General features: G+C 42.1%; 2 protein-coding genes across 2 annotated transcripts; one reads left to right on the top strand and one right to left on the bottom strand.

Annotated features, from left to right (window-relative positions):
- Positions 1–32: 32 nt before the first annotated feature.
- Positions 33–6,894, bottom strand: trpc4b (transient receptor potential cation channel, subfamily C, member 4b). Its single transcript, XM_062472285.1, has 12 exons — positions 6,836–6,894; positions 6,678–6,728; positions 5,764–6,237; positions 5,081–5,599; positions 3,962–4,298; positions 3,490–3,629; positions 3,028–3,341; positions 2,586–2,781; positions 2,223–2,417; positions 1,854–1,895; positions 1,665–1,754; positions 33–1,564 (listed from the first exon to the last, which is right to left on the bottom strand). The coding sequence occupies exons 3-12, from the start codon at positions 6,157–6,159 to the stop codon at positions 1,040–1,042; spliced, it is 2,754 nt and encodes a 917-aa protein (XP_062328269.1). The 5' UTR covers positions 6,160–6,237; positions 6,678–6,728; positions 6,836–6,894; the 3' UTR covers positions 33–1,039.
- A 3,343-nt stretch (positions 6,895–10,237) lies between these two features.
- Positions 10,238–23,916, top strand: foxo1a (forkhead box O1 a). Its single transcript, XM_062472886.1, has 3 exons — positions 10,238–11,043; positions 20,749–20,940; positions 21,072–23,916. The coding sequence occupies exons 1-3, from the start codon at positions 10,456–10,458 to the stop codon at positions 22,266–22,268; spliced, it is 1,977 nt and encodes a 658-aa protein (XP_062328870.1). The 5' UTR covers positions 10,238–10,455; the 3' UTR covers positions 22,269–23,916.
- Positions 23,917–24,139: the final 223 nt, after the last annotated feature.

Below are 24,139 nucleotides of genomic sequence, written 5' to 3'. Positions count from 1 at the left end.
GCGTTCATACCTGACACAGACTTTTTTGGCCAGTCAGAATACTATTACAATTGTCTTTGTAGTTTGTAATTTTCTTTTTGTCTTTATACCTTTAGACATACTTGCATGGTGAGAAAAAAAACATGTGGAAGCAAAGAAGGCATGCTGTCTGAGGGACATTTGTCATTTTGATGACATGCAGTTTTTTTCACAGAAGTACGGGGGGAGTCACCTTTGTGAACCCCAAACTTCTGTAAGTTGTAAGTCATTTTTACGTAACACAGAACATGTGCTCCAGATTTAGCAGCTGTAGAATTCAGAGCAGATGGAGATTGAGAATCCTCCAGATTCATGTGTGTGGCAATCTCAATTATTTGGCCACAAATCTAATCTAACCCGAACAAAAAGTGAACATACAGAATTGGAAGTACCGCCATACTGTATTTTTACATGCAATGTACACCACCTAGCGGTGAAATGTTACATGCTTTTTTGCTTTTCAACAATACTGCCAAAATTCTTTGTTTTCACAGCTGATAGTACTCCGTCCAAACAGACCAGATAGGACCTGATACTTCTTCACAGTGTACACATGATAGAAATGATGGTTAATGATATTTTCATTGTAATAAATGTTTTTTTTCAATGTTTAAATATTATTTTGTATTATTATATTATATAGCGCCTCTTTACATTGCACAAGTGTTTCATTAGTGCACGGCAAAGGGACAAGACATTTTGAAACAAATGCAGTGTGTGCATCCAACAGCTCGGGTAAACGTTGAAAATGCTATTATTAAATAACATGAAGTTCTGTTGTACATGTTCATTTGTATAGTATTTTGATGCCTTCTTTCAGTATTGTTGATGTTAAGTTCAGATTTTCTCATTTGCATATATATTTGGTCATCATTATGATCAGTGGTCAACATCACAATGTCATATAGGGAAACTTCTGTGACACAATGTAAACAAACAGACCACCATTTCTTTTTACTGTAAATCACTGATGTAAATCAGTTAAGTTAATGGTGTAAGTCTGTCATTGACTGGAAAATATCTATATTGGCTTCCATGGACGGATTTCTTTTTTCTGATTCTCAACCTCCTTCTCTTGCTCCTCTGACATCCTGGCTCTGCCTCTCACCCCGCATCCCCCATTGCAGCCCCGCTGGTCTTCATCAGACTCCCCAGGCTCATCTGACACAGGAAACACCTGACTGCTGGGGTCTGGACACTTGTTCTTTTGCCCCAAGTCTGACATATCATTGGGATAGTCACTGCAGACCAGCCTGACTTCTGTAGCTAGGGGAACAAGCTTAGGGAATACTGGGTTGTTGGCTAGTTTGGTAGAGGCTTGGGAGGTGGAGGTTTCAGTGGCACTCTGCAGGATTGTGGAAGTGACGTTAAAGAGGTGGATTTTGCCCTGAGGTTTGGCAGTGGGAAATGTGGGGGAGGGTGTGAATTGATTGTCTGGTGTAGAACATCTGATGTTACTTTCTTGACCTAATCGACCATCTGAAATGTTTCCCTTCATCATCCCAAGGACTTCATATCGGAAGCTGGAAATGTCTTGCTTCAGCTCCTGTCAAGTCAATTTAATTTGGTCATCAACAGATGTACGAATGAAGTCCAAAATAGATGTCAGTAATGCAATATTGTATCTAACAAAAAAAGTAGTTAACCTTGAAATTCTCTTCTGTAAGCCCTTCCTTTGTTTTGGCATCTCTGATCATTGCAGCAACATATCTCTTTACCAAATGTTTCAGCACCTCCTGAAAAAATAAATTCAGAGTGTTCTACACTTAATTATACAATATTGGTATTATAAAATCTGAAAAAGCTGTTGAGTGGGAGAACATGCATATCTGTACCTGATACTGGTGGTTAATTCGCACATTTTCAGCAGCCCGTCTCTACAAAAAGAGGAAAAGTAATGTCAGTTCATGGCTGGCATGACTATAATGTAATGGTGTACTCTCTGCCCCAGGAGACAGTTAACCTATTCTCTTACTTGAACTTTCTGAGAAAGCTAATCTCAGCAGTGTTTCTGACCATTATGGAGGACTTATGACTCAAATTAACTATACAACTAAACAATTCTTGTAAAATCAGGAAATCTAATTGAATTATATTTTTTTCTTTGGGACCAAAACGAAACTGAGTGGGAACATCTATAACAATACTACACGTGACAAAGTCCTGTGTAGTATTGTGTGTAGGGGTTTACATAGACAACTCACCCCCATCTTTCCAAATCTCTCTGTTTTTACGGCTTGTGTCCTTTTGATTATGTGTTCCTTTAACCATGTGATGAAGGACCAGATGGACTTTGGACTGGCAATGATGTTAAAAGGGGGCGGCAAAGTCCCTCCCTCTTCAAAATAGCTCATCCACAACTTTGCTCTTGCAAATTTCCACTCAATGTCAGCATGATCCTAAATGTAAAGCACATCCTTTAGTGAGTTACACATGAGATAAATCATGCTGCAAACTTAATTTAAAAAAAGGCCCAGTATGAAGCGTCCTATGTCATTAATATGACAGTATTTAAACAGACAGGAGATATACAGATCCGAGGGATAGGAGATTCGCTTGACACTCACAGCGATATGCTGGTAGGAGTTGTTCATCATAGCGATGAGCATGTTGAGCAGAACCACCATGGATATGACACTATAGGTGCCAAACATGGTGGCGCCCACAAAGTCAGTGAACTTGTGGTCCGCTTTCACATTGGTCACATAGATACTGATGAGCCCGAATATGGACCAGAACAAAGACTGCAGGGTCTCAAACATCCTGTGAGGACAAAACAAACCATAGTTATTAATAAAATATATTTATTATAGTACCTGAGGTGATTAGAGCTATTTTGGAGCAATCAAAAACATTCTTTTCTAATAAAAGATACTCAAGGCAGACCTCTATAAACAATATAGTGAGATTCTGTACATCCCCACAATAAAGTAGCTTATTTTATGGCAGGCTTAGTACAGTCAATGTTGACTCAAACACACTTGGACATTTGATTAAAGTTTAACTAACGTTGAAAAAGCGTTGTTTTGGAGTTCACATCGAATTCCCTTGCAATCCTTTCCTTCGTCTGTCTCATAGTGGAAGTAGAGCTGGTTGAGCCCATTTGCGAAGGCCAGCAATACCAGGCAGTAGATAAAAAGGAACTTGAGGATGTCCAACAGCATGCGGCCAAGGGAGATCTGCAGGGGTCCCAGGTGGGAGTTTGCAGTGAAGAGGGAGATGAGCCGCAGGGAGCTGAAGATGTTAGCTATGGCAAACAAGGCCTCTGCCACCAAGGTAGGATGCCACATCTCCCAACTCTCTCTGGGTTTGAAGCCACTGTACTGTGGGAGGTCAGAAGATTAAGTCCCAAGTACTTGTGCCAAATGTTCGCAAAGTGAAATAAACAAGCCTTATGAGGGTACACAAGTGTCTAAGAGTATAAAGAAACAGGTTTGACAGCAGTATAATTCCTAAATTGCATAGCAATACCTTCACATAAGCAATAGTCTTTAGAGAAATGGTGGCAAGATACAAAGAATTCATGACAAAGTCCATCAGGTTCCACCAGTCATGGAGGTAGTCCTGGAAGCCCTCAGCCCACATCTGCTTGATCTCTGTCCATATGAAGCCTAGCAGAAGGAAAAGATACGGGGTGGTGGCATGACATGTCCGTCTCAGTTCCTTGATTTAGGTGGAATTCCACAGGTGGGAAATAAGTGTTGTGGACTTATGCATGGAAGGCATCTGGTTGTAGTGAGTACTGACTGTCATAAGGAACACATTTTGGAATATGGAATGGCTTGGCAAACAACACTTGTGCATTGAAAAAAACAGCTGTGCTAGATGAAATGTGGTACTACTTTCATAATATATAAGTACAGTATCTAGCCTAACAGTAAACTTGATCACGTATCATTTTACTTTCACTTATTACGTTGATTAATAACTGGTGTTACGTTACCTAAGACCCAGGGCAGGATCATCCACTCCACGGTTGTGGGCAGCGGCCCCTGACGGTTAGGGTGTGTAGACACAATGTGCTGGGAGGCCAGCAGGAGGAGGAAAAGGAAGGTGAGGTAGGAGGCTGTGTGGCAGATAAACTTGATGAAGGGCTTGCGTATGAAGAGGCCATAACTGCTCTTAGGATAGATTAGGTAGCAGAGGGAGAAGACTGGGAAGAGACAGCCAATGATGAAACAGATGATGAACTTCCCTGCCCAGTGGCGTCTTCTCCAGCCTGGGAAATCGCCATACCAGTGAGAAGCCAACAGCTGCTGACAGTTTGGTTGAGCAACAAACTGAGAATAATCAGAAAGAGAAGGAGATTCATAGTCCTAGTCTCTAGGATAACCCTAAATTATTCATTTTATCTGAACAGGTCTCAATAGTAAATACAGTATACAGTATATTACAAAATATCTCCTTGTGTCTTGGTGAAAGAGAATAGTATCACTGGGAAACTTCTTGGACAGAAGCCTAAATTAATTATGGCCAGATTTCAATGACTTACTTCAGAAGAAGCAGAAGATTTGAGTTGAAGAATAACAAAGGAAAAGAATGTGACATTCATCAGATTCATTCACAACCTATCCAATTTAATTTACACTATGGAAATATATGTATTTGACTCAAAAAGAGCAACGAGTGTATATTGTTTGTTTTCTCTCAGCAAGTCTTTTTTTATATTAGTATTTACATTTCAGGGAAATGCTCGGTCAGTTTACTATTGTATCATTATCCACAATTATCTCTGTACCACGGGACTGGCAAATACCATGTTAACGCCTACAGGAAACCATTCCTCTCAGTACATTTCCAACCTAGTCTCAACACAATGTGGCTAGACCCAGCAAAAGCTTAATGTATTACCGTTCATCATATATTGACCTAAACTTATATCAGACAACGGAAATTACTTTTCAATTACTTTAACTGGAATCAAACACAATGTACGGAATACAAAGGGGAAATCATCAGTGGCCTTACAGTTTTCTCTCTAGAACAACATAAGACACCAGTAACAATCTGCAGACCATCTGAATATTAAAATAGCCTGAGCTCAGCTGAGCAAATACGCTACCTCCTTCTGACGGTACTTGATGGCCAACTTCAGACGGGCCAAGTCATTGGTGTTCTCGACCAACAGAGGGTTGATGTCATCCCGGTAGTTGAGGATCGTTTCCAGCTCTTTGGAACTCCTAGTCTGGTCCAGCAAATCCTTGGCAAACTGCTTACACTGGTGGGAGAGCGCCTCGTACTCTGACTTGAACTCATTCTCCACCTCGCTGAGCTGTTTCAGCTCCCAACTGAGCTGGAAGGCAGTCAGGAAGGGGTCCTCGCTGGAGAGGGCTATGAGGGAAGGGCTAGCCAGGGCCTTGTAAATGTTGAGGCGCAAGCGAGAGTGACGCAGGCTGTCCACATCTGAGCTGGACAAACACTCAATGCAGTTGCAACACACTGCATGTGGGTGAGGTATGGATACACCCTTTTGCAACAGCAACTTGATAATCTCATAGTTGTTGGTTTGTGCAGCCAGGATAATGGGGGTGATGTCTGGGGTGAAGTCAGAAAACTGATTTTCCAACAGGATTGGTGGCACCTGTTCACAAGCCAAGGACAGATTAGAGCCAATAGTATAGCATGCGGACTAACATGGTCCTGTCTTGTCAAGTTTGTGTTATTGTAGGTATATTTGTATTGGCTGAAACATTGTTCCCCCTGCTGTGGTCGAACAGGTCTCTCTTAAAAATGAGATTCACTCACCTGCTTCTCCCTGCTAGGCTTCTTGTGGTTGAGGATCACATCCACAGCTCCCACCACCTCCTTCCGGATAGCATGCATCAGTGCATCTCCCACAAACACATTGTAGTTAAGAAGAAGCTCAATGATCTCCAGGTTCTCATTCTCAATGGCTATGAGTAGTGCTGTGCGTCCCAGTGGGTCAACACAGTTGATGTTGATCCTGAAATAGATCTCTGCCTCCTCTAGGGCCTGTTTGACACTAGCGTAGTCTCCCTTCTCGATAGCACGCAGATAGGCTCGCTCCAGGCCAGACAGTTCTGATTTAGCCCGGACAATCTTCAGGTGGATGCGGTCCCTATGCAATGAAGTATCTGTTCTGTTATACAGCTGTGAAATGGCTGCTTGGCCATGGCGCATAGCTGGGCAGGCCTGGAGCAGCAGTAGAGAGGGAGAACACTGTCCAGAGACGATGCAGACAGGGACAACTTAAAAAGGCTGTCGGTGATGGTAAGAGGTAGTAAACAAATTGTTAATAATGATAAAATCCTAGTCAAGATAAAACATTAGTCACATTGCCAATGGTTGAAAAAGACACTCCCCTATCTCGTGTAACTTCTTCACTTAGCCCAAGTCTTCTAACAATTTAGCGGTCATTAGGTCTATTTGTTGAATCAAGTTAATTAGGGTTAGTAAGTTTGCTCAATTTTGGCCAAAAACATTTAACCATTTGTTACAACGAGTCTAGTCATACAAAAAACTAGATAACATTTTTTGTTTTTGAGTGATTTTGTAAATACATTTAATGGCAATGGTTATTGCTTCAAAAGAGTAGCGTAAGTAGTATAGTCATTTACATGTGGTCTACTGTTTCTGGTGCTTCTCATGCTTCAGAAAATGTAACTCAGATTCCTGTCATTCTGTTCAGAGAACCTTACCTTCAGTCCTTTAGTCAGAAAGCTCCATTTGCCGGGGCTCAAAAACCAGGTCTAAAACAACAAAAATATTCTTGATGAGATTGCTTTGTTTATGTGTTTGTGTGTCTGCGAGGTAAAAAGTATGTGTCTGGTAAAGAGTCCACCGGTCCATGTCTCACCTGCTTCTCCCTGCTAGGCTTCTTGTGGTTGAAGATCAAATCCACAGCTCCCACCACCTCCTTCCGGTTAGCATGCATCAGTGCATCTCCCACAAACACATATTTAAGAAGAAGCTCAACGATCTCCAGGCTCTCATTATCAGTGGCAGTGACTTTGATGTGCATATGAAAACATGACTATTTAGTGTCATATTTGACTATTTTGCACAACTTTGTGAAATAGATGGACATCTTTGGGTGATTTAACCCTCGTGCTGCCTTCGGGTCACATGACCCAAAGGTTCATAACGAACCATCGTTGTGTTTACCCAATTTTACCCAATACAAAAACAAATTAAAATAATTTTCTTTTAACCTTTGCAATGTGGGGGGTCTGAGACAGCCCAACGGTTAAAAGAATATGCTTCACTTTGTCTTTGTATGCGGTAAATCTGTCGCAATACGAAGGTGGGTCACAATGACTGATGGGTCAGAATGACCCGAAGATAACACAAGGGTTAACAAATTATACTATACACATTCTATACAACGGCATTTATAAGTTGTGTTTCCCAACTCATGGAACATAAGATTTAATCTTGTTTGTTTGTCAAGGATGGTTTTACGTCAAATCTAATAAGAATGCCTGGTCAAAGGACAGAAGCATTATGAGGCCATGTACTGTCCCGTGGTTGCACTTTTACTGTAACTGAATTATAAGAGTCCTACTTATAGACTTGATTGGGACTTTATCCAGCATTGTCTCAACTACTGATTCATTTACCCAGTAAATTCAAGATCTAAAGCTACCGTAAGACAAGCTATTACAGAGCATGGACCTGTTGCACTGATGTAAGGGAATCCACAACATGTATGCCTAGTACAGTCTAAGATCATGTAAAATGTTACGAAACAACTTCGAGCTCTAGAAAAGGGGAAAAAGGGGTAGTAAGTGCCATGAAACCCCTGCTATTGCAAATAAGCAGGGCACCAAGTAGTATGCAAGTGTTATTTGCAGAAAGGTCAAACAGGTCAGGGTTCGTATCGCAGCCAGAAAGGGAAATAGAATAGCTATATGCTTGGACCGAACTATGAATAGAACGTGACTTTGCGAGGGGCACAAAGAAGTACACAGCCGAGGCCTAATAAAGAGGTGTGAATCAGACTCAACTAGACAGTACTGAAAGACACTACTCTGGGGAGGCAGCCCGCCTGGTGGGTTGAGCAGTGGACAATGGGTGTGAAGGAAATGTAGTTGAGAATCATAAAATCAGGTAGCCCAAGCCTAAAAGTACACATTATGTCTATAGCCTATGTAATGTCCTTAGGCTACAAAAAATGTAGCCTTTTTTAAACGTGATTATCATGTGTCTTCCTATAAAGCGATATTAGGCAGTATGGGAGGGTGTAAGCACATTGACCTAGAAAGTTGTCTTCTTTCTTTTCCCTCCAAAAACGTGACAGGTCCTCGATCAACGTTTTTTCCCCCAATTTGTTATTCTATGAAAACAGCCTTTGTAGGCCTACCGTTCTCTGAAAACTTTCACGGCTCATGAGTAGCTACTTCTCTTGAATACTGTCAAGAGAAGGTAGCACCTAGCCTGGTCCTAACCAGACTCTCGTACATTGCATTTGTACAGAGAGTCTGGCCTCGCTCCATCGCCCTGGCTAGCCCTTCCCTCATGACTTCCTTGTAGGCGGGTATTCTGTTGAAGTTTAAAACTATTGGATCTGCCCAGAGCCAAGCCCTTCCCTCATGACTTCCTTGTAGGCGGGTATTCTGTTGAAGTTTAAAACTATTGGATCTGCCCAGAGCCACTCTGATCTGCCATAACTAATCGCTAGCGTTCGCCTTAGCCAATTCCTTCACCACTACTGTAACAGAGCTAGCTGCCGTAGCTGGAAAATCTAACTGTTCCCGAACCCCGTGGGGAGGAGGGCCACAACATCATGGCCACCAACAAAACTCAGCAAATCTTGTTCTTGCATCGGCTTTAGCTGTTGGATATTCGGCTTTAGCTGTTGGATATTCGGCAGCGTTGCCACAACGGACCGAATGGCTTTGCTCGCATCTTTCTCCGCCGCCATTACGGAACTACAACACAAACTAGCGCACGACATCAACGTCATGGTTCTCAGCCACTCCCTCTGTTCGCTGATTCGCCGGTAGAAAATCAACCTGAAAAATCTGACTTAGTACCTCATGGCCAGACCTATGTACAGAAGCAAAAATAAAATTGAGCGGAAGTACATAGGAGGGCAGAGCCAGGCTAGGTAGCACCTTGTTTTGAAAACAATTACAAAAAACACGACCAATTAGTCTACAGGCCAAATGTAAAAAGGAAGGTTTCTTCTCCTCTTTGAAAATGAGTTTCCCCTCTATTAAGCTGTAGCCTAAAGTTTTAACCTAAAAAAAAATATTTCATATTTGGACCTCTTGATTTGGAGTCAAGTGCTGTGACCACTGAGCTTTACCCCCCCCCCCCCCCCCCCCCCCCCCCCCCCCGCCGCTGAGCTACACCCAGCCCATCATTATTGGTGGCAGGGATACGAGCCACGAGGCAGGGCAAGATAGGTATTCGTAGCCACAATCATTTTTTTAACCTCCGGGGCTCCGTTTCTTTCCGAGTTTTGTGTAATGACGTCCAGTAGACCAACACCTGCATATTGTGAGGACGGATTTGTACTACCATCTGACCACCAAAAGATGTCAGCATCGTCCAAAGGCAGGCAAAGACAATTTCATGACTTTGCTTGCGTTGGATATGTTCAGTGGTCTATAGTTTGACTATAGTTTGCCCTGATCGTTATATGTCTCTAATCTTTGTTGCTGCGATATGCCAGATGACAAAATCACTGCGCGCATCCAGGCTACTATCCAATTTTAATGCAGTTTCATTAGTTTACCATATGAACAGTTTTACCAAACAGGTAAACAATTACACCAAACAGGTTTGGTGTAATTGCAAGTGTGTGTGGTGCCTTCAACGCGGCCCGTTTGGTTAGGTAGGCAAAAAAAATCACTTGAAATGTATAAACTCAAATAACAAAATGTAGCTCTATAGCCATCTAGGAAAGAACATCAAAGACATTGTACCTGCCTAAATCTGTACCCCCATTTTGCTTCTACTTTATAAAAATAACTAGACTATAGTGTATAGTACGGTGGCCCTTAACCCTCAAACAAAACAAACAAATAGCCAATGTCAATTTCCCTTATATTCCGTAACCTAATCAAAATCGAAATATTTATTTTTTCTTCTGGGAAAGACAGAAAAAGACGTAGTGCTGACAACAGTGTTGTTTCGTTTTTTACATGGCCGCCATTGGCGGTATCAACTTGTCACTCAAATGTGGGCGGTAGCCTATTAGTCAACAACTGATAGCTTCGGGAACACCACTCCACACACTGACATTCAACAGGCTGGCAAGTAGGCAAGGAGCGACAGAAAACTAAGGAATTTTACTGCGTTTGGATCGGAGCATTTACAGTCAAACTGTTTTACAACTTAGCTTCGATTATATGTTTTCATTACGATCTCGGATTTTTATATGTAACTATTATTTTGATGTTATAAATATCGTTTTCCATTAGTTTGCTGCTTTTCATGTGATCTCTTGCTCATATAACTACTAGTATTATGGCCGAAGTAGCCCAGGAACATTTAGTAGAAATCGACCCGGATTTTGAACCACTCTCACGGCCCCGCTCATGCACTTGGCCCCTGCCTCGACCGGAGTTCATAAATCCAGGAGACTCAAACACATCCTCGCCAGCCCCGTCAGTGAAACAGGAACCCACCAGCAGTTCCGACTTTATTAGCAGTCTGAGTTTGTTGGAGGAGACTGAAGATTTTCCTGAGCAAAAGCATAACAACTTGTGCAATGATTTCAAGTGTCCGGATAACTGTATCCACGACCAGCCCAGTCAACATCAGCAACAGCTCCCAAACCCTCAGCTCTCGCATCAGCAACAGGTGTCTCTCTTGTCCTCTCCAGTCGGCTCAACATCCTCAGTTGCGGCGACTGCTGCTGCCGCTGCCCAACGTAAAAGTAGCTCATCTCGTCGTAATGCGTGGGGAAATATGTCATATGCTGATCTCATAACTAAAGCTATTGAGAGTTCCCCAGAGAAGCGCCTCACCTTGTCTCAGATTTACGACTGGATGGTGAAGAGTGTTCCTTATTTCAAGGACAAGGGAGACAGCAATAGTTCTGCTGGTTGGAAGGTATGACTTATTTTTTATAATATCGAACGACAAGTTCAGTTTAATCAAATATGCAAGTTTGTATTTTATAGGCATAATGTTTAAAGGTGCAATTCAAGCCAGCTGGTAGAATCACAAAATAGCTGTTAAGGGGTATAAATAACTTATTTTCTAGCTTGCCCAAACCTTTCCTAGAGCAAGCTCCAGTAATGTTATGTCATCTCCTTTCATTGTGTTGGTAGAGTAACTAAGTTATGTCCACTGGCCAATTTCTGCCATGTCTAGTCAGTCATCTGATTTTTCGAGATATTAAAAGTCTGCTGACTAAAGAGAGATTTCCATCTATTGACGGACTTTCCAAAATGTGTTTGACTTTTTTTGTTCTAAAATATCACAAGGGAGATCTTCTAAAACACAATTGACAGATTATCAGAGTTTCAAATCCTTTTAAATCGAATCCATTGATCACCTTTTACAAAATATGTGTCAGAGGAACTCATCATGAGACCCAGTATTCAAAAAACCATTATCTGAAGTATTAATGAACTATGGAATGTAGCCAATATTATTACACAAGAAGGGTCCTCAGGTTACGGGTGTGACGAGGTAGGCCCTCCACTCTGGAATGGTATTCTGAGGTGTAAACACAGCTGACTCCACTTCTGTGCTGTCTGCCAGATCCTGTATGTAGGACAGCAGTCTCATTTTAACTGGCTGCTGAGAAACTGTTTGAGTCTTCAGCCAGATTGGAAGGATTTGCTGTGGTATTTTCTAGTCACAGGGTATTAGGGCTGTCTGTGAAAGCCAAGGCCATAGTCAGAGGCACTTTGTAAAATAGGCAGAAAAGTGTTTCTCGCAAAGAAAGGTTTTGTTTTTCAGTCATGTGCTGACACATTCCATTTTCCCACTGAAGATAAAAGTGGTATGCTTTTATCCAGATCACATTTGTATAGAGGTCTGTGCCAGTCTGTAAGGAAATGTGTGTATGGTTGATAATGTTTGTAAATGTAATATTACATGAAAAATTGTGTTTAGTGAAATACCTGAAACACTTGATTCAACAAAATGATTAGACAGACTAGTTGATGCCATTCCCTTCTTTCATTGTAGATTATTTAAATTGTAGTGTTTGTGGCTTAAGTTGTTTATCTAAGTATAGCAGCAATACGACATGTTTCAGGAGCAGTGTTTACACATGGCACTGTATACTGTAGGTGGTTTTTCTCTTCAACTTCTCTCTGTTTGTTCTACTCACAGTTACTCTGTTCTGCCTGCTCATTATTGACACCAGTAGAACATTTAGTCATTTAGTCATTTAGCAGACGCTCTAGTAGAAATCCACCATAGACATGTGCTTGGCATTCCAGAATCCCTTGGCATGGGAACTTAACCATCCTATGGGCATGCAACTCATCCTGGCCTGTTGGGGGTGTGTACTGGGAAGATCCCTTCCAGCAGTCCTTGAATGACCCAGGTTCCATAACGTAGTGTTGCAATGTAAACTCTTAATAGACTACTCAGAGGACGAGACAGTGTTGATAGTGTATATTTGATTCAGGAGGGGTTTCCTGTGTAAATAATTAACTAACTAATTAATAATAATAATTATACATATATTTGTTTGCTCCTTTCCTTAAAAGGAGAACACTATATTTTGTTTCTTTTTACTTTAAGATGCAATGGTTGATGTCCAACTGAGGATTAGGTGCATGTAGGCTATACAATTCATAGACAGGTTGATGATGAATGGAAAGTATTCCAGCTTTGCTTACACCTTTTATGTGAAGCACGTTCATGACTAAGCACTTAAATCTCTGAACTATAGTAAACAAACAAGCCTGGAGGCGGGCTCAGACAAACACATGCGTTAGAGCAGCTAGCACAGTCACCGGCACACAAGGCATTACCACCCGAAGGCACCCAATGACTCATCTAGTGTACAAACCAACACTACGACATGGGCCCCTTTAACAAATACCATCACCTCCACCATAAAACAAGCCAAATAATAATCTGATTCATACAAAGTACTTTGTAGTCATGACTAGAGGTTTACAGATGTGCAAAGTGTAGAGGTGTAGAAGGTTCTCTAGGTCTCCAGCTTCTAAACTCGAAACTTCTAGTCTGTGTGTGAATCTGTGCCAGTAGGGTTGGAAAAAGGCAGGGAGTCCAGGCCTGCCTGACACTATACCAGGCTAAGGACAGTTGTGTTTCTCAGGCTTCAAGGCACTAGACAGAGCCTGGATCAGACTCTCCTTCTGATCTCCTGTCTTTTTTCTCCAGCCACCTCCAAATTCGCTGTTTTTTTTTAACATGACTCCTCACAAAGCACAATTAATCAGTGTAACTACATATCCTATCTTTTGGGACAAAGATAAAGACAGAAGGGGGGGAAAGAAAAAGCAGAGAAAAAGATAACAGGAGAGGTCCCTTTTATGCTCGACTTGAGTGACATTAAGTGTTGCATAATGACACATTTACTGGAACCAGGGAGCCATAGGCCAAAGTCTAGTACCTCTGGGTTGTCAGCATAAGAGTCAGGCATGCTGGTCTCAGACACACATTGCAACCTGGCTTCATAATTAAAGCCTTGCTGTCCACTGGCAACACAGACACAGTGTACATTCCAGTGCAGACCATTATATATTTTGTATTGCAACATGGTTTCCCCCTCATCCTATTCTCTTTTGTTTTTTTTAATCTACTGCTCTATCTGCTAAAGACACCTGCTTCTCTTTCCTCTTTTATAGCACTGGGTAAAATGTGTTTGGTGTGCGGAATAAATATTCCTGATACACTATTATTAGCAGTCTTACAAAACAAAGTATTGTGTGTGTGTGTTTAGAGTTCCTAAAACTTTGGTGTTCATTATTTTAAAAGCAGGAACATTTCCACATCTAGCAGGTACAACTGTTCTAAACTTTTGAATACTTTTTCTAGAAGGCAGTTTTGTGTATCTGCCTTTAGGTACAGTCATGTCTTTTAGTGCAGTGCTAGTGTTTCCCACCTACACCCTACCCTCCTTCCTCTTTAACTCTCCTTTAAGCAGACCTTGTCCGCCTGACTACTGAACAGCTCCCAGATCCCGTGGGACAGAGCATTAGTTCTTCATGATTCAGTAGTGAGAGACTTTTTGTTAGAGAGAGGCTTGGTTTTGTAAATGAGAGAGTTTAGTTAGTGAGAAGCATTGCTGCGTTGCTGCTGCATGGCTGCAGCTGGAACCCTATTGTGTTGGTAATTGGTAATTGATAAAGTTATCATTAATCAGTAATCATTAATGATGTTGCGCTTATTTCCCCTCAAGCCACAAGGCTGAAACAATTGGCAGAAACAGAATACAGGTCACACTGAATACCTTCATGCAAAGAAACAACATTTCAGCTTTATGTTTGTGTCTAAGTACTTCACAGTGACTTCTTGCAAACCTGTTTGTAAGATTTAAAAAAAATCATGTACATCCTGCCCTTCAACATCTTGATTGTGATCCTAGTGTGTATTTTTGACAACGCTGTCTGTATCAGTACAATTAATCTAGCCTCTGTTGTGTAACTGTTTCTCAACCATTTGCTACTACCTTTTGAGATGGACAAGATGCAAATTCGAGCGCTTGCTCACAGGAAATGTGCCCTTTGAAAGCGGCAAGTGGTGCGTGGTATAGCACTGATGATGTCATCAGGAGATGACATCATCATCATCATTTGCATGAAATTTCATTGGGAAGGGTATTGTGGGTACTAACACACCGGCTGGCCATGTGTACTGTAAATAAACCCTTATACCATAAGGTATTGTCAAATTACACCCCTCCGACACACACACACATACACACAAATATTGATCATCGAGGTTTGTCTATATTTAGTTTGTGTATTCTATTCTGATGTCATGTTTGGACGCAAAGTGAACTTAATTTCATAATGAGCCCATTTGATGCAGTGCACTTGTAGCTACAGGTTTCTTCTGAGTCTGTCCTCTTAATGGCAGGAATTCATGTTAGTTTATACACCATCATCACATTTACTAACTTTTCTTATCCTTCTCCACACCAGTCTTCTACGGACCATGAATGTGTATTTGGATTCTCTTTAGTTCATGAACAAGCTTCCAGCTCACAGGTCCAAATACCTTGTAGGCAACAGAAGGAACAGGACAAGGAGCATGTCAGCACTGTAGCTGACACCAATAGCCATTTACACATTAGCAGTTAGTCTCTTGCCCCTACACATTTATCTGGCTCTGACCATGGACAGCCCACTCTGGCTGCACTGCTGATCACAGTCAAAAAAATGGCAGCTTCACAGACACTGCTCTGTGCTTTCACAGTCACATATTGTGTTGCCCAGAGCAAGGCATGCACATATATTAACATGGTAAGCTTGGCTAGCACACATGGCCTCTGTGTATTAGCACTGGCCTCACAGAACTTCAGTCTATGGTCTGTAATCTGTGAGCGCCAGGACCGCCCATAACACATTACCCCTGTAGCAAAGCAAAGATCACAGATTCTTATTTTTCCATATTTCTTTTATGGATACAGGGAATCATTCTGCTTGTCAGTCCTGGCTGACATACCCTTATAGGACTGTCAGAACTGGTAAATTAAAAAGAATGATCTCAGAAATTAACTTGGGTCTTTGGACCACTGTTTCTCAGTGTTGGTGGTTGAGTAGCTTGTGATGTTTATGTCTGAGCTGTGAGGCGTTGTCATGCAGTAGGGGATGTTCAGTAGTCATGTCGGTAAGACCTAAAAGCAAGACATTGTGGAATTCTCTTTTTCTCTGGATTAATGCACAGTTATAGTTTTGATCAGAACATGGTAACTTTCTAACCCCCTCAGTGTGCAGATCTCCTGAGTGTGTACTAATTAGGCCTTCTGTGCTTCGCATTTGTTTAGCGAGGTCTTCCTTTGTGGATACAAGGCAAGAGGAAGTCTGCTTATAGCCCTCTTCTTGGCTCCTTTTTTGACTCCCCTACAGTGCCTTGCAGCTGAGAGAGAGTATACAGTTGTTTGTGCTGATGATAAGTAGGATTTAACATATGCCTACATGTTTATCTGTGTTTGTAAGACACCCACTAATCTCTGTGTGCCAGACTGACCCATGTAGAGAGGCTATTAAGAGTGTATACAGCTATGTCTGAAATCATGCAATACAGCTTGCCAAAAACTTGGTATCTGGGCCTCAGGCTATACATTGGATGAGGAAGTATTGTATAATATTCATTTAGAAATATTGCAGCTATGTACATCTTATCCACATATGTGCATCTTGTGACAGTTTTGAAAATTGACTTTCTAACAATCAAGGCAAATATACATATTTTTGAAGTTCTTCCTTGAAATGGTAGTCGAATAGCTGGTCCCACTCACAAAACGCCACAGAAGAGGTACTGTTTGTGAGTCTCCTCTCCCTCACTCTCTCCTAAATTCAATTATTGGAAGTTGACGTCAGTCACCGACAAAGGGTCTCTTTTGTGACTCTAGTTTTCAGCAGCACGAGTGTGGGATCAGCTGTGTTCAGGAGGGTACATGCATCGTGACCTGAAGGAGCTGCTTGACCATATCCCATGGTCTGATTTGAGTTCAGTCTCCTTTTTGACAGCAAACCAGAAGTCATATGTCATAACTGTCCCATGTGTTGAGGGTCTAAATGGTCCTTGGCAACGTGTCCTGTTGCCCAGTGCTACAAGGACCTAATCACAAAAGCCATTTCCTGTTCTCTCAACTCTTTTAATGAAATCCTGGTTATAAATATAGAGACAACTGCACATTAGATTTCCTCTCCACTTCTTCTCAAGGACCTCTTATGAGCTTTTTATGTTTTGTTGAATTTACTGTAGTAAGTAGGTCAGTGAAGGGACAGTCCTTGTGTTGGTGATGAATAACATACTGTATCAATCAGCAAACAAATGAAGTCGTCATCTCTTATTGAATAGCCCGTATTTCAATATGCACACAATACATGAATGTCAATTGACATATACTCGAGTCTGTGGTTGATCACTTTAGGGCATTTCCAAATGTTTTTTCTGTAGGGAAGGAAAGCACATGGAAATTAGCTTGTTTTACATTTACATTACATTTTATTCATTAGTACATCAGAAGTGCATAGTCCTAACAATATTTTGTTGGTTAGAGTCAAGAAACAGTCAGTGTGTTGCCAGACATTGTTCTAAAATAACAACATTTTACAATAACATCTCAACTAGAGCTTTACATAGCTACGGCTCTCTTCGTCTCTCTTAGAACTCACATGGAATGGTGTCAGGTCTGATACACTTATTGAAGGCACAATTCCATAAGACTAATGGCTTTGTCTAATTTAGCTTCCACCTGACATTACAGACCACTGTCTTCCTCTTCTTTCTAGTGAGTTCTAGTGACTTCCCTTTTAACAGGGAGGCCTACTGAGCTGCTTAAGCTAATGACAGATCTTGGGTGTCTCGTCTCCTCAACACATCACTTCAGCTCAGCCCAAGAAAGCACAAAGACCTCTCTCAAGTTTAGCAGGGTGAACCCACTGATTTCACTCCAGCTGACTTCAGAACTCAGCTCATGTGAAACTACTCTGCAGACCTTGTATGTTTTCAGCAAAGAAAGCGAGTCAAACTAGATACCCTTTTTCCTGTTTTGATGTGTTTTAAAGAGCAGGTTTCAGTAGGGGCTCTGGTTAACTCAACTAGTGTTCTGTGTGAAGTGTTATGTTCTTGTGCTCAGGATTCTTCAAAACAGAAGTTGACATTTGAGTTAGTTGGAGAGTGTACTTTTGTGACCCAGACTTCTGTGCCATGGGCCTTTAGAGACAGGCTAAGGAGAGCACAGTGCTCTAAGAAGGAGAGGGGAGGAGAAGCCTGGTAGGAGCGAAAGAGATGAGGAGGGCACCAAATTTGTGTGGCCTTTCAGCAACCCTGGCAGGAAGGCAGTTTGAAACAGCACACTATGTCCAGGACTGCTCAACACACAATCTCAAATTCCCCTTTACCCACACTGGTTCTCTCACACACAGTTTCACTGACTCACTGACTCATTGACTCACTCACACATGCACACACACATACACACACACACACACACACACACAATAAACAGCAACATATAGCCAATTGTCTTTCAACCACAAAATGTAGAACATTTCAGATTTCATTCAGTGGATAAAATGCCAATGGTATGGTATTAATTAAGCTAACTCTGCAGTACCCGTGTGACTCCATACTATGTGGCTTGCATTCCATCCTTATTCTTTCCCTCACAATCACAGTTTCCTGAAAGGCAGGAAGTCAGCCTTGTTTCCTGTCACAGCACTCTTTAATGTGGTCACATCCTTGTGTGTCCAGAGAAATTCTGTTTATTATGAAGTTAGGCTTGGACAGAATACAAGTTAATTTACATCTAGCTATTAAACTGGCTAATTCCTGTACATTTTGTTCAGTTAAGAAACGCTTTTATCCAAAGCAACATACAAATAGTACATATAGAAAGTACAGAAAACAATTAAAGATCATATTGTAAGTGCATAGTTCTTCAGTATTTTGGTGGTCAGAGTCAAGGAACAGTCTGTATTTATTAGCCACATCACAAAGTAGCCACATCTCAGCCAACAGACAGGGTTACCAAAAAATAGTGTACAGTGTACTACAATGCAACAATAACATCTCAAATGCTTACATTTACAGCAGCAAGAACATTTCAATTGACAATGATGTCTCGATGACAGTAGTGCCTAGTACAGTGCAGCAGAAACAACACCATTTATTTAAGTGCAACATCAATTACTGCACATTAATAGTGCAGTTTCATGCCACATTACAATAACTGAGAGCAATAATGAATAAGTAATAATAATTCTCAACAATACCAATTGGAATAAAAGTATACAGGTTGCCGGTTCGATTCATGGCTGCGCAAATTACGTTGTGTCCTTGGGCAAGGTACTTCACCCTACTTGCCTCGGGGGGAATGTCCCTGTACTTACTGTAAGTCGCTCTGGATAAGAGCGTCTGCTAAATGACTAAATGTATACATTAAGGTTGAATACCAATGCTTTCATCGTTTTGATACAGTGAGAGGATGGTGTTTTCATGTTTCTATGCAGCACCAGATTAGACTGTCTTCCTGCACACTTTTAACCTTGGTATGGTATGTTGATTGTGTTGGCTGAGAATTCTACTTCAACTAACTGTTGAAGTAGAATGTTCTGTTCAATTACTTAAACAGAATTCTCTGTTTTCTAAGATACTATCAAGCCAGCCATGATTACGTTTGACATTTTAACCCGTTGCTTATTTCAAATGTTAACATTCCTATTCACTGCAGCCAGAAATAAATCAGCTGTGTCGCCCTTGACTGTTTAGAAAGAAATGGTCTCAGGAATATGTCAGAATAATTATACGTGAACAGAACGAGAGGTGAAATCAAGGTAGGCTGCTGTGTCGCCCTTGACTGTTTAGAAAGAAATGGTCTCAGGAATATGTCAGAATAATTATACGTGAACAGAACGAGAGGTGAAATCAAGGTAGGCTGCAGTAATTGGTTAATGAAATGTGCCTCATTATTTGGCATTAAAGGCAACTGTGGGCTTTGGCTGTCAATCCCACCCTGCATCTAGACTCCCTACCCAAAGACAGTGTTTACGTTTGCCAAGCCAGTTAACCGTAGCTGCACACTTTCTCTCTCCTTCGCAAACACACACATAAACCCACACACACACTTTCCACCCTCCTGCATCCAAACACACTCCCTGCCAAAGTCTCCCCACACAGCATAAGGAGTTCTGCCATGGTATTTCCCATCCTCTTTTATGGGCCTGTGATGTCTTATGCTGGATCTCTGTCTTATCCCTTGACACTTCAAAGGGTAAAATATGCTCTGAAAAGGTTTTGCGACAGATTGCATTGAATCTTCCTTCTGCAGCAGTCTATCACAGGACCAACACATTAACTAGGCTACAGCTTACAGCAGACATGCAGCAGGAGTGGCATTCTGTTCATGGAAACTATTGGTTGAGCAAGTCAGACGACTTCATTTGTAACGGGCCAGTTTTCAAGCCGTGGGTCATGTGTCAACACAGATGGTTTTCCCTGGAGGGGAAGAGAAGAAATTAAGGTGATGAGAGGAGAGAAAAAGAAGTAGAAACAAGTAACAGTAGTTACAAGGATAGCCATAGCGCAACAGCCTTGTGCGCTAATCTCTTTGTGTCCAAAGAATCCCCATGAATGGGGAAAAGAGTTACTAAAATACCGTGCCAGTGTGTGTGTGCCAGTGGGCGTGACAAAATAGATTAGGGCAAAACTTACTGTAGTCCTAACAACCAAACAAACCGACCAACACAAGTTTCCGTCTCTGTGAACAGGGAGGATCAGGGTGTTGTATATTAGGACCACACATTTTCCTAATATAAATGTTCTTTCGTCTGATGGATTTTTCCAATGCCTTATTGACTGCAGTAAATAAAGGGAGAGATTATCCACAGGGGTGGCAAAGTGCAATGCTAGTGTTTGTGCAGTCAGGTCTTTCTCTTTGTATACAGTTGTATGTGCTGGGGAAACACATAGGTCAATTGTCAGGGATACTATGATAGGGTCAGTGATCTTATTGTAACGAATTATAGTGCAGGAGCATTCTTAGGTACCAGAACTATACTGCTCACTCTACTGAAAAAAAAGGTCTTAAGACTCTCCAAATGTCGTACTTGTTACACAAACTGAAACTTCCTTCTCTTTCTTCCGCAGAACTCCATCAGACACAACCTGTCCCTGCACAGTCGTTTTGTGCGTGTGCAGAATGAAGGCACGGGTAAGAGCTCCTGGTGGATGCTCAACCCAGATGGAGGAAAGAGCGGCAAGTCTCCCAGACGCAGAGCTGCCTCCATGGACAACAACAGCAAGTTTGCCAAGAGTAGAGGGAGGGCTGCAAAGAAAAAGGTAAACAGGCCAACTCCTGCCTTCCTATATACAGTATATTGATAGTTAAATTTTTCTTTTTTGTATCTGCCTCTTACACTTGTATGTAGAATAGCTGTTTGTGTGTAACGCTCACTCTCTTAACCCTGTAGGTTTTGCTCCAGGGGCCTGATGGTGGAGGAGACAGCCCTGGCTCCTACTCCAAGTGGCCCGGTAGCCCCAACTCGCACAGCAATGATGACTTTGATGCCTGGAACGGCTTCAGGCCTCGCACCAGCTCGAATGCCAGCACGCTGAGTGGACGCCTCTCACCTTTCATGCCCGAGCAGGATGACCTTGGCGATGGCGAGATGCACATGGTGTACCCAGGATCCTCTGGAGCCAAGATGACAGCCACCCTGCCCAGCCTGTCAGAGATGACAAGCTCACTAGTTCACCACAGCTCGGAGAATGTCATGGAGAACCTTTTGGACAACCTCAACCTGCTCTCCCCCAAGAACTCTCAAGCGGGCAGTGGTGGCACGGTCCAGGTTTCCTCCCAATCTTCCCCCTCCACCATGATGCAGAGTAGCCCTGGCTATCCCCCCTTCAGCTCCTCCAACATGGGCCCCCAGCCCCAGCAGGACTATCACAAGTGCATGTATGGCCAGGCAGGGATGACGAGCCTGTCCCCCATCCCCATGCAGTCTTTGCCTGAGAGCAAGCCCAGCTACGGCCCCTCTTTGGGCCCTTACAGCTGCCCTGCTGGCCTGCTGAAAGAGCTGCTCACCTCTGATGCAGACCCTCATGGGGACCTCCTGCCCACAGTGGAGACAGTGGTCTCCCAACCCAATGGGGGCCGCATGCTGCCCCCCTACAGCACCGGGCAGCATGGAGCCAAGCTGATGGGAGGGGGTAATCCTCACCCACATGGTCTTCACCACCCCCACACTCACACAGGACACACCCAAGCCCCTCCCGCTTCAGTGGCTATGAACGGACGCGCACTCATGTCCTTGTCCAGCATGAGCCACAGCGGGGGCTCGGTTTGCCTGCCCATGGGGAAGAGCCCCATGCAGATGCCCTACGGCCTGTATGCCCACCTAGGGAGCGGGGGGGTGCCTGGGTACTGCCCACTCAACCCCAACGGCTACGGGCGACCCAGCATGCCCATGATGCCCCACCCAGAGAAGTTGCCTAGCGACCTGGATGACATGTCCATCGAAAGGTTTGAGTGTGATATGGAGTCCATCCTCCATGACACTCTGATGGACGGAGACTCACTTGACTTTAACTTTGAGCCCATAGCCTCCCAGCAGGGGTTCCCTCATGGGGTGAAGAGCACCACACACAGGTGGGTGTCAGGCTAGAGGACTAGACCAGGACAGAGCAATGACAAACCCAGGACACTCTCACACATATTGATATCTTGACCTCAAAGCTCACTGAAACTGTCTTATGAATTGTGCGTGGTACAGGACACAATTGTTATGCATCTCAGAATGGCAAATTTCCAAATCCCAAAAAGCTACCCTCGTTCATCCTTAAGTGCCCTGCTCAATCATCTGCGCTATAGACATAAAGATGTCATGAAGACTTTTTCTGTTTTCTGCAGATGATGACCCCAGATTTCAAAGCAACATGAGCTATTTCTCAGAAATACAATCCAAGTGCCAAACGCCTTTGTCTTCATTTCTGCGTCACAATTCATTGCATATATTTAAAATCCATCTCTTCAGTTTAAGAAAAATTGGGTTAGCTTCTTTAGTAACACCTTGCAGTAAGTGTTCATTCGCTACCATGTAACTACGTAGCAAGACGTATTGTAACAACATGTAGTTATATAGGAACCAGTATATAAAGTAGTTACACTTTATTACGTTTAGGTGATACAAGTTATTTGGAAGGGAAACTTGGTATGGGGGAGGCTCTCAGGGGTAAGTTAGTAGTAATAGTAATGTTAATATGATTTGATCTTCATCTGCCCCTTTGCAATATTCACTTACACTCCTCTACCAAAATACCTTTTACTATAACCAGTACAGCCCCTTGACCCTTGATACCATGTAATTACATTCAAATTCCTATGTATCTGCAATTATGTTACTATAAGTATTGCTGTTTAGGTACACGATAGTTGATGTACACTTCATGTTACTGCTCTGTTTATTTCAGATTTCAAGCTTTGTCCCAGCCACAACAACCTAACAGTAAAATAAATAGCTGTATACGACCTAAATTACATTGTGTTCCTGTTCTCTGTAAACACAGAGTTGTGATCAGCCATGATCACTGCAGGAAATTTATAGAGTTAATGTGACATTGAAAGAAAAACAGCAAACAACAGCTATTTTATATTTCATAATTTTGAACCAGATGAAGCACACGGAATGCACTGTTGATTGAAAAGCTTAAGTCTTTTCCCAGGCTTTTGACTGCATCCATAGTAGTCAAAACTGGAAATACAGTGCTGTGTGCTGCCCCTTTACAACATCCACTTATCCCTTACACCCCTACCCCATACTGTGCCTTCTTGCACTTTTATAATACCTACACCGCTAACGCTAAATACCATTTAATTACATAGCAATTCCTATGTACTTACAATGTTTTTACAATAGGTATTGCAATGTAGTTGACGGATTGTAAAGTTTTCCTATCCTGTACCCTCAATCATTGTACAATATGTCATGTTTATAAGATATGAATGTATATTTGAATGTATAATATATTCTGTTTTATTTTGTACAGTGTTTACAGAATGACAATACAAAGCTGAGAAGCAAATGTGCTATAAATTACAAAGAAATCCGTATCAGATAGTTTTATACGGAACAGCGTGCAATGGTACTCAACTCAACCTTAGGGTGCTTCTCATCAGGCTGTAAACAAAGCTCACCAGTGTCTTGTAAATACAGAAAATATATTAAGTGAAAAGCCACATGAAAATGCGTTACTAAATCTGATGTATTTTGATTTCTTTTTAACGCAAATTACATTTTAAGTATGATTATGAACTATGATTGTAAATTGTAAATCATATAATCATTGTCAGGATGATTCTCTGCTAAGTTTGTCTCAGAACCCTTGAAGTGACTACTCCAGGGTTCTTCACTGTGCCTAGGTAGTAGTTCATAACTATACCCATGAAGTTTATTTAAACCTAAAGTAAAAAGTAAATTTCTGCTTAGGGTTTTATAGAAATACAATATTCCCTTGCTAGTTCCCTGACCCTGGTAGA

The sequence above is a fragment of the Osmerus eperlanus genome, chromosome 11 (genome assembly GCF_963692335.1).
Source record: "Osmerus eperlanus chromosome 11, fOsmEpe2.1, whole genome shotgun sequence".
Lineage (NCBI taxonomy): Eukaryota > Metazoa > Chordata > Actinopteri > Osmeriformes > Osmeridae > Osmerus > Osmerus eperlanus.
This window is presented reverse-complemented; position numbering and strand designations above follow the sequence as displayed.

Bases quoted from the DNA above. Each gene is read 5' to 3' on its own strand.
- trpc4b (XM_062472285.1), bottom strand. From the start codon at position 6,159: ATGCGCCATGGCCAAGCAGCCATTTCACAGCTGTATAACAGAACAGAT. The intron at 4,299-5,080 runs GTAGCGTATTTG...GATTATTCTCAG, and splicing joins TCAAGTACCGTCAGAAGGAG to TTTGTTGCTCAACCAAACTG. The intron at 2,782-3,027 runs GTTAGTTAAACT...TTGTCCTCACAG, and splicing joins CAAAACAACGCTTTTTCAAC to GATGTTTGAGACCCTGCAGT.
- foxo1a (XM_062472886.1), top strand. From the start codon at position 10,456: ATGGCCGAAGTAGCCCAGGAACATTTAGTAGAAATCGACCCGGATTTT. The intron at 11,044-20,748 runs GTATGACTTATT...TTTCTTCCGCAG, and splicing joins ATAGTTCTGCTGGTTGGAAG to AACTCCATCAGACACAACCT. The intron at 20,941-21,071 runs GTAAACAGGCCA...TTAACCCTGTAG, and splicing joins GGAGGGCTGCAAAGAAAAAG to GTTTTGCTCCAGGGGCCTGA.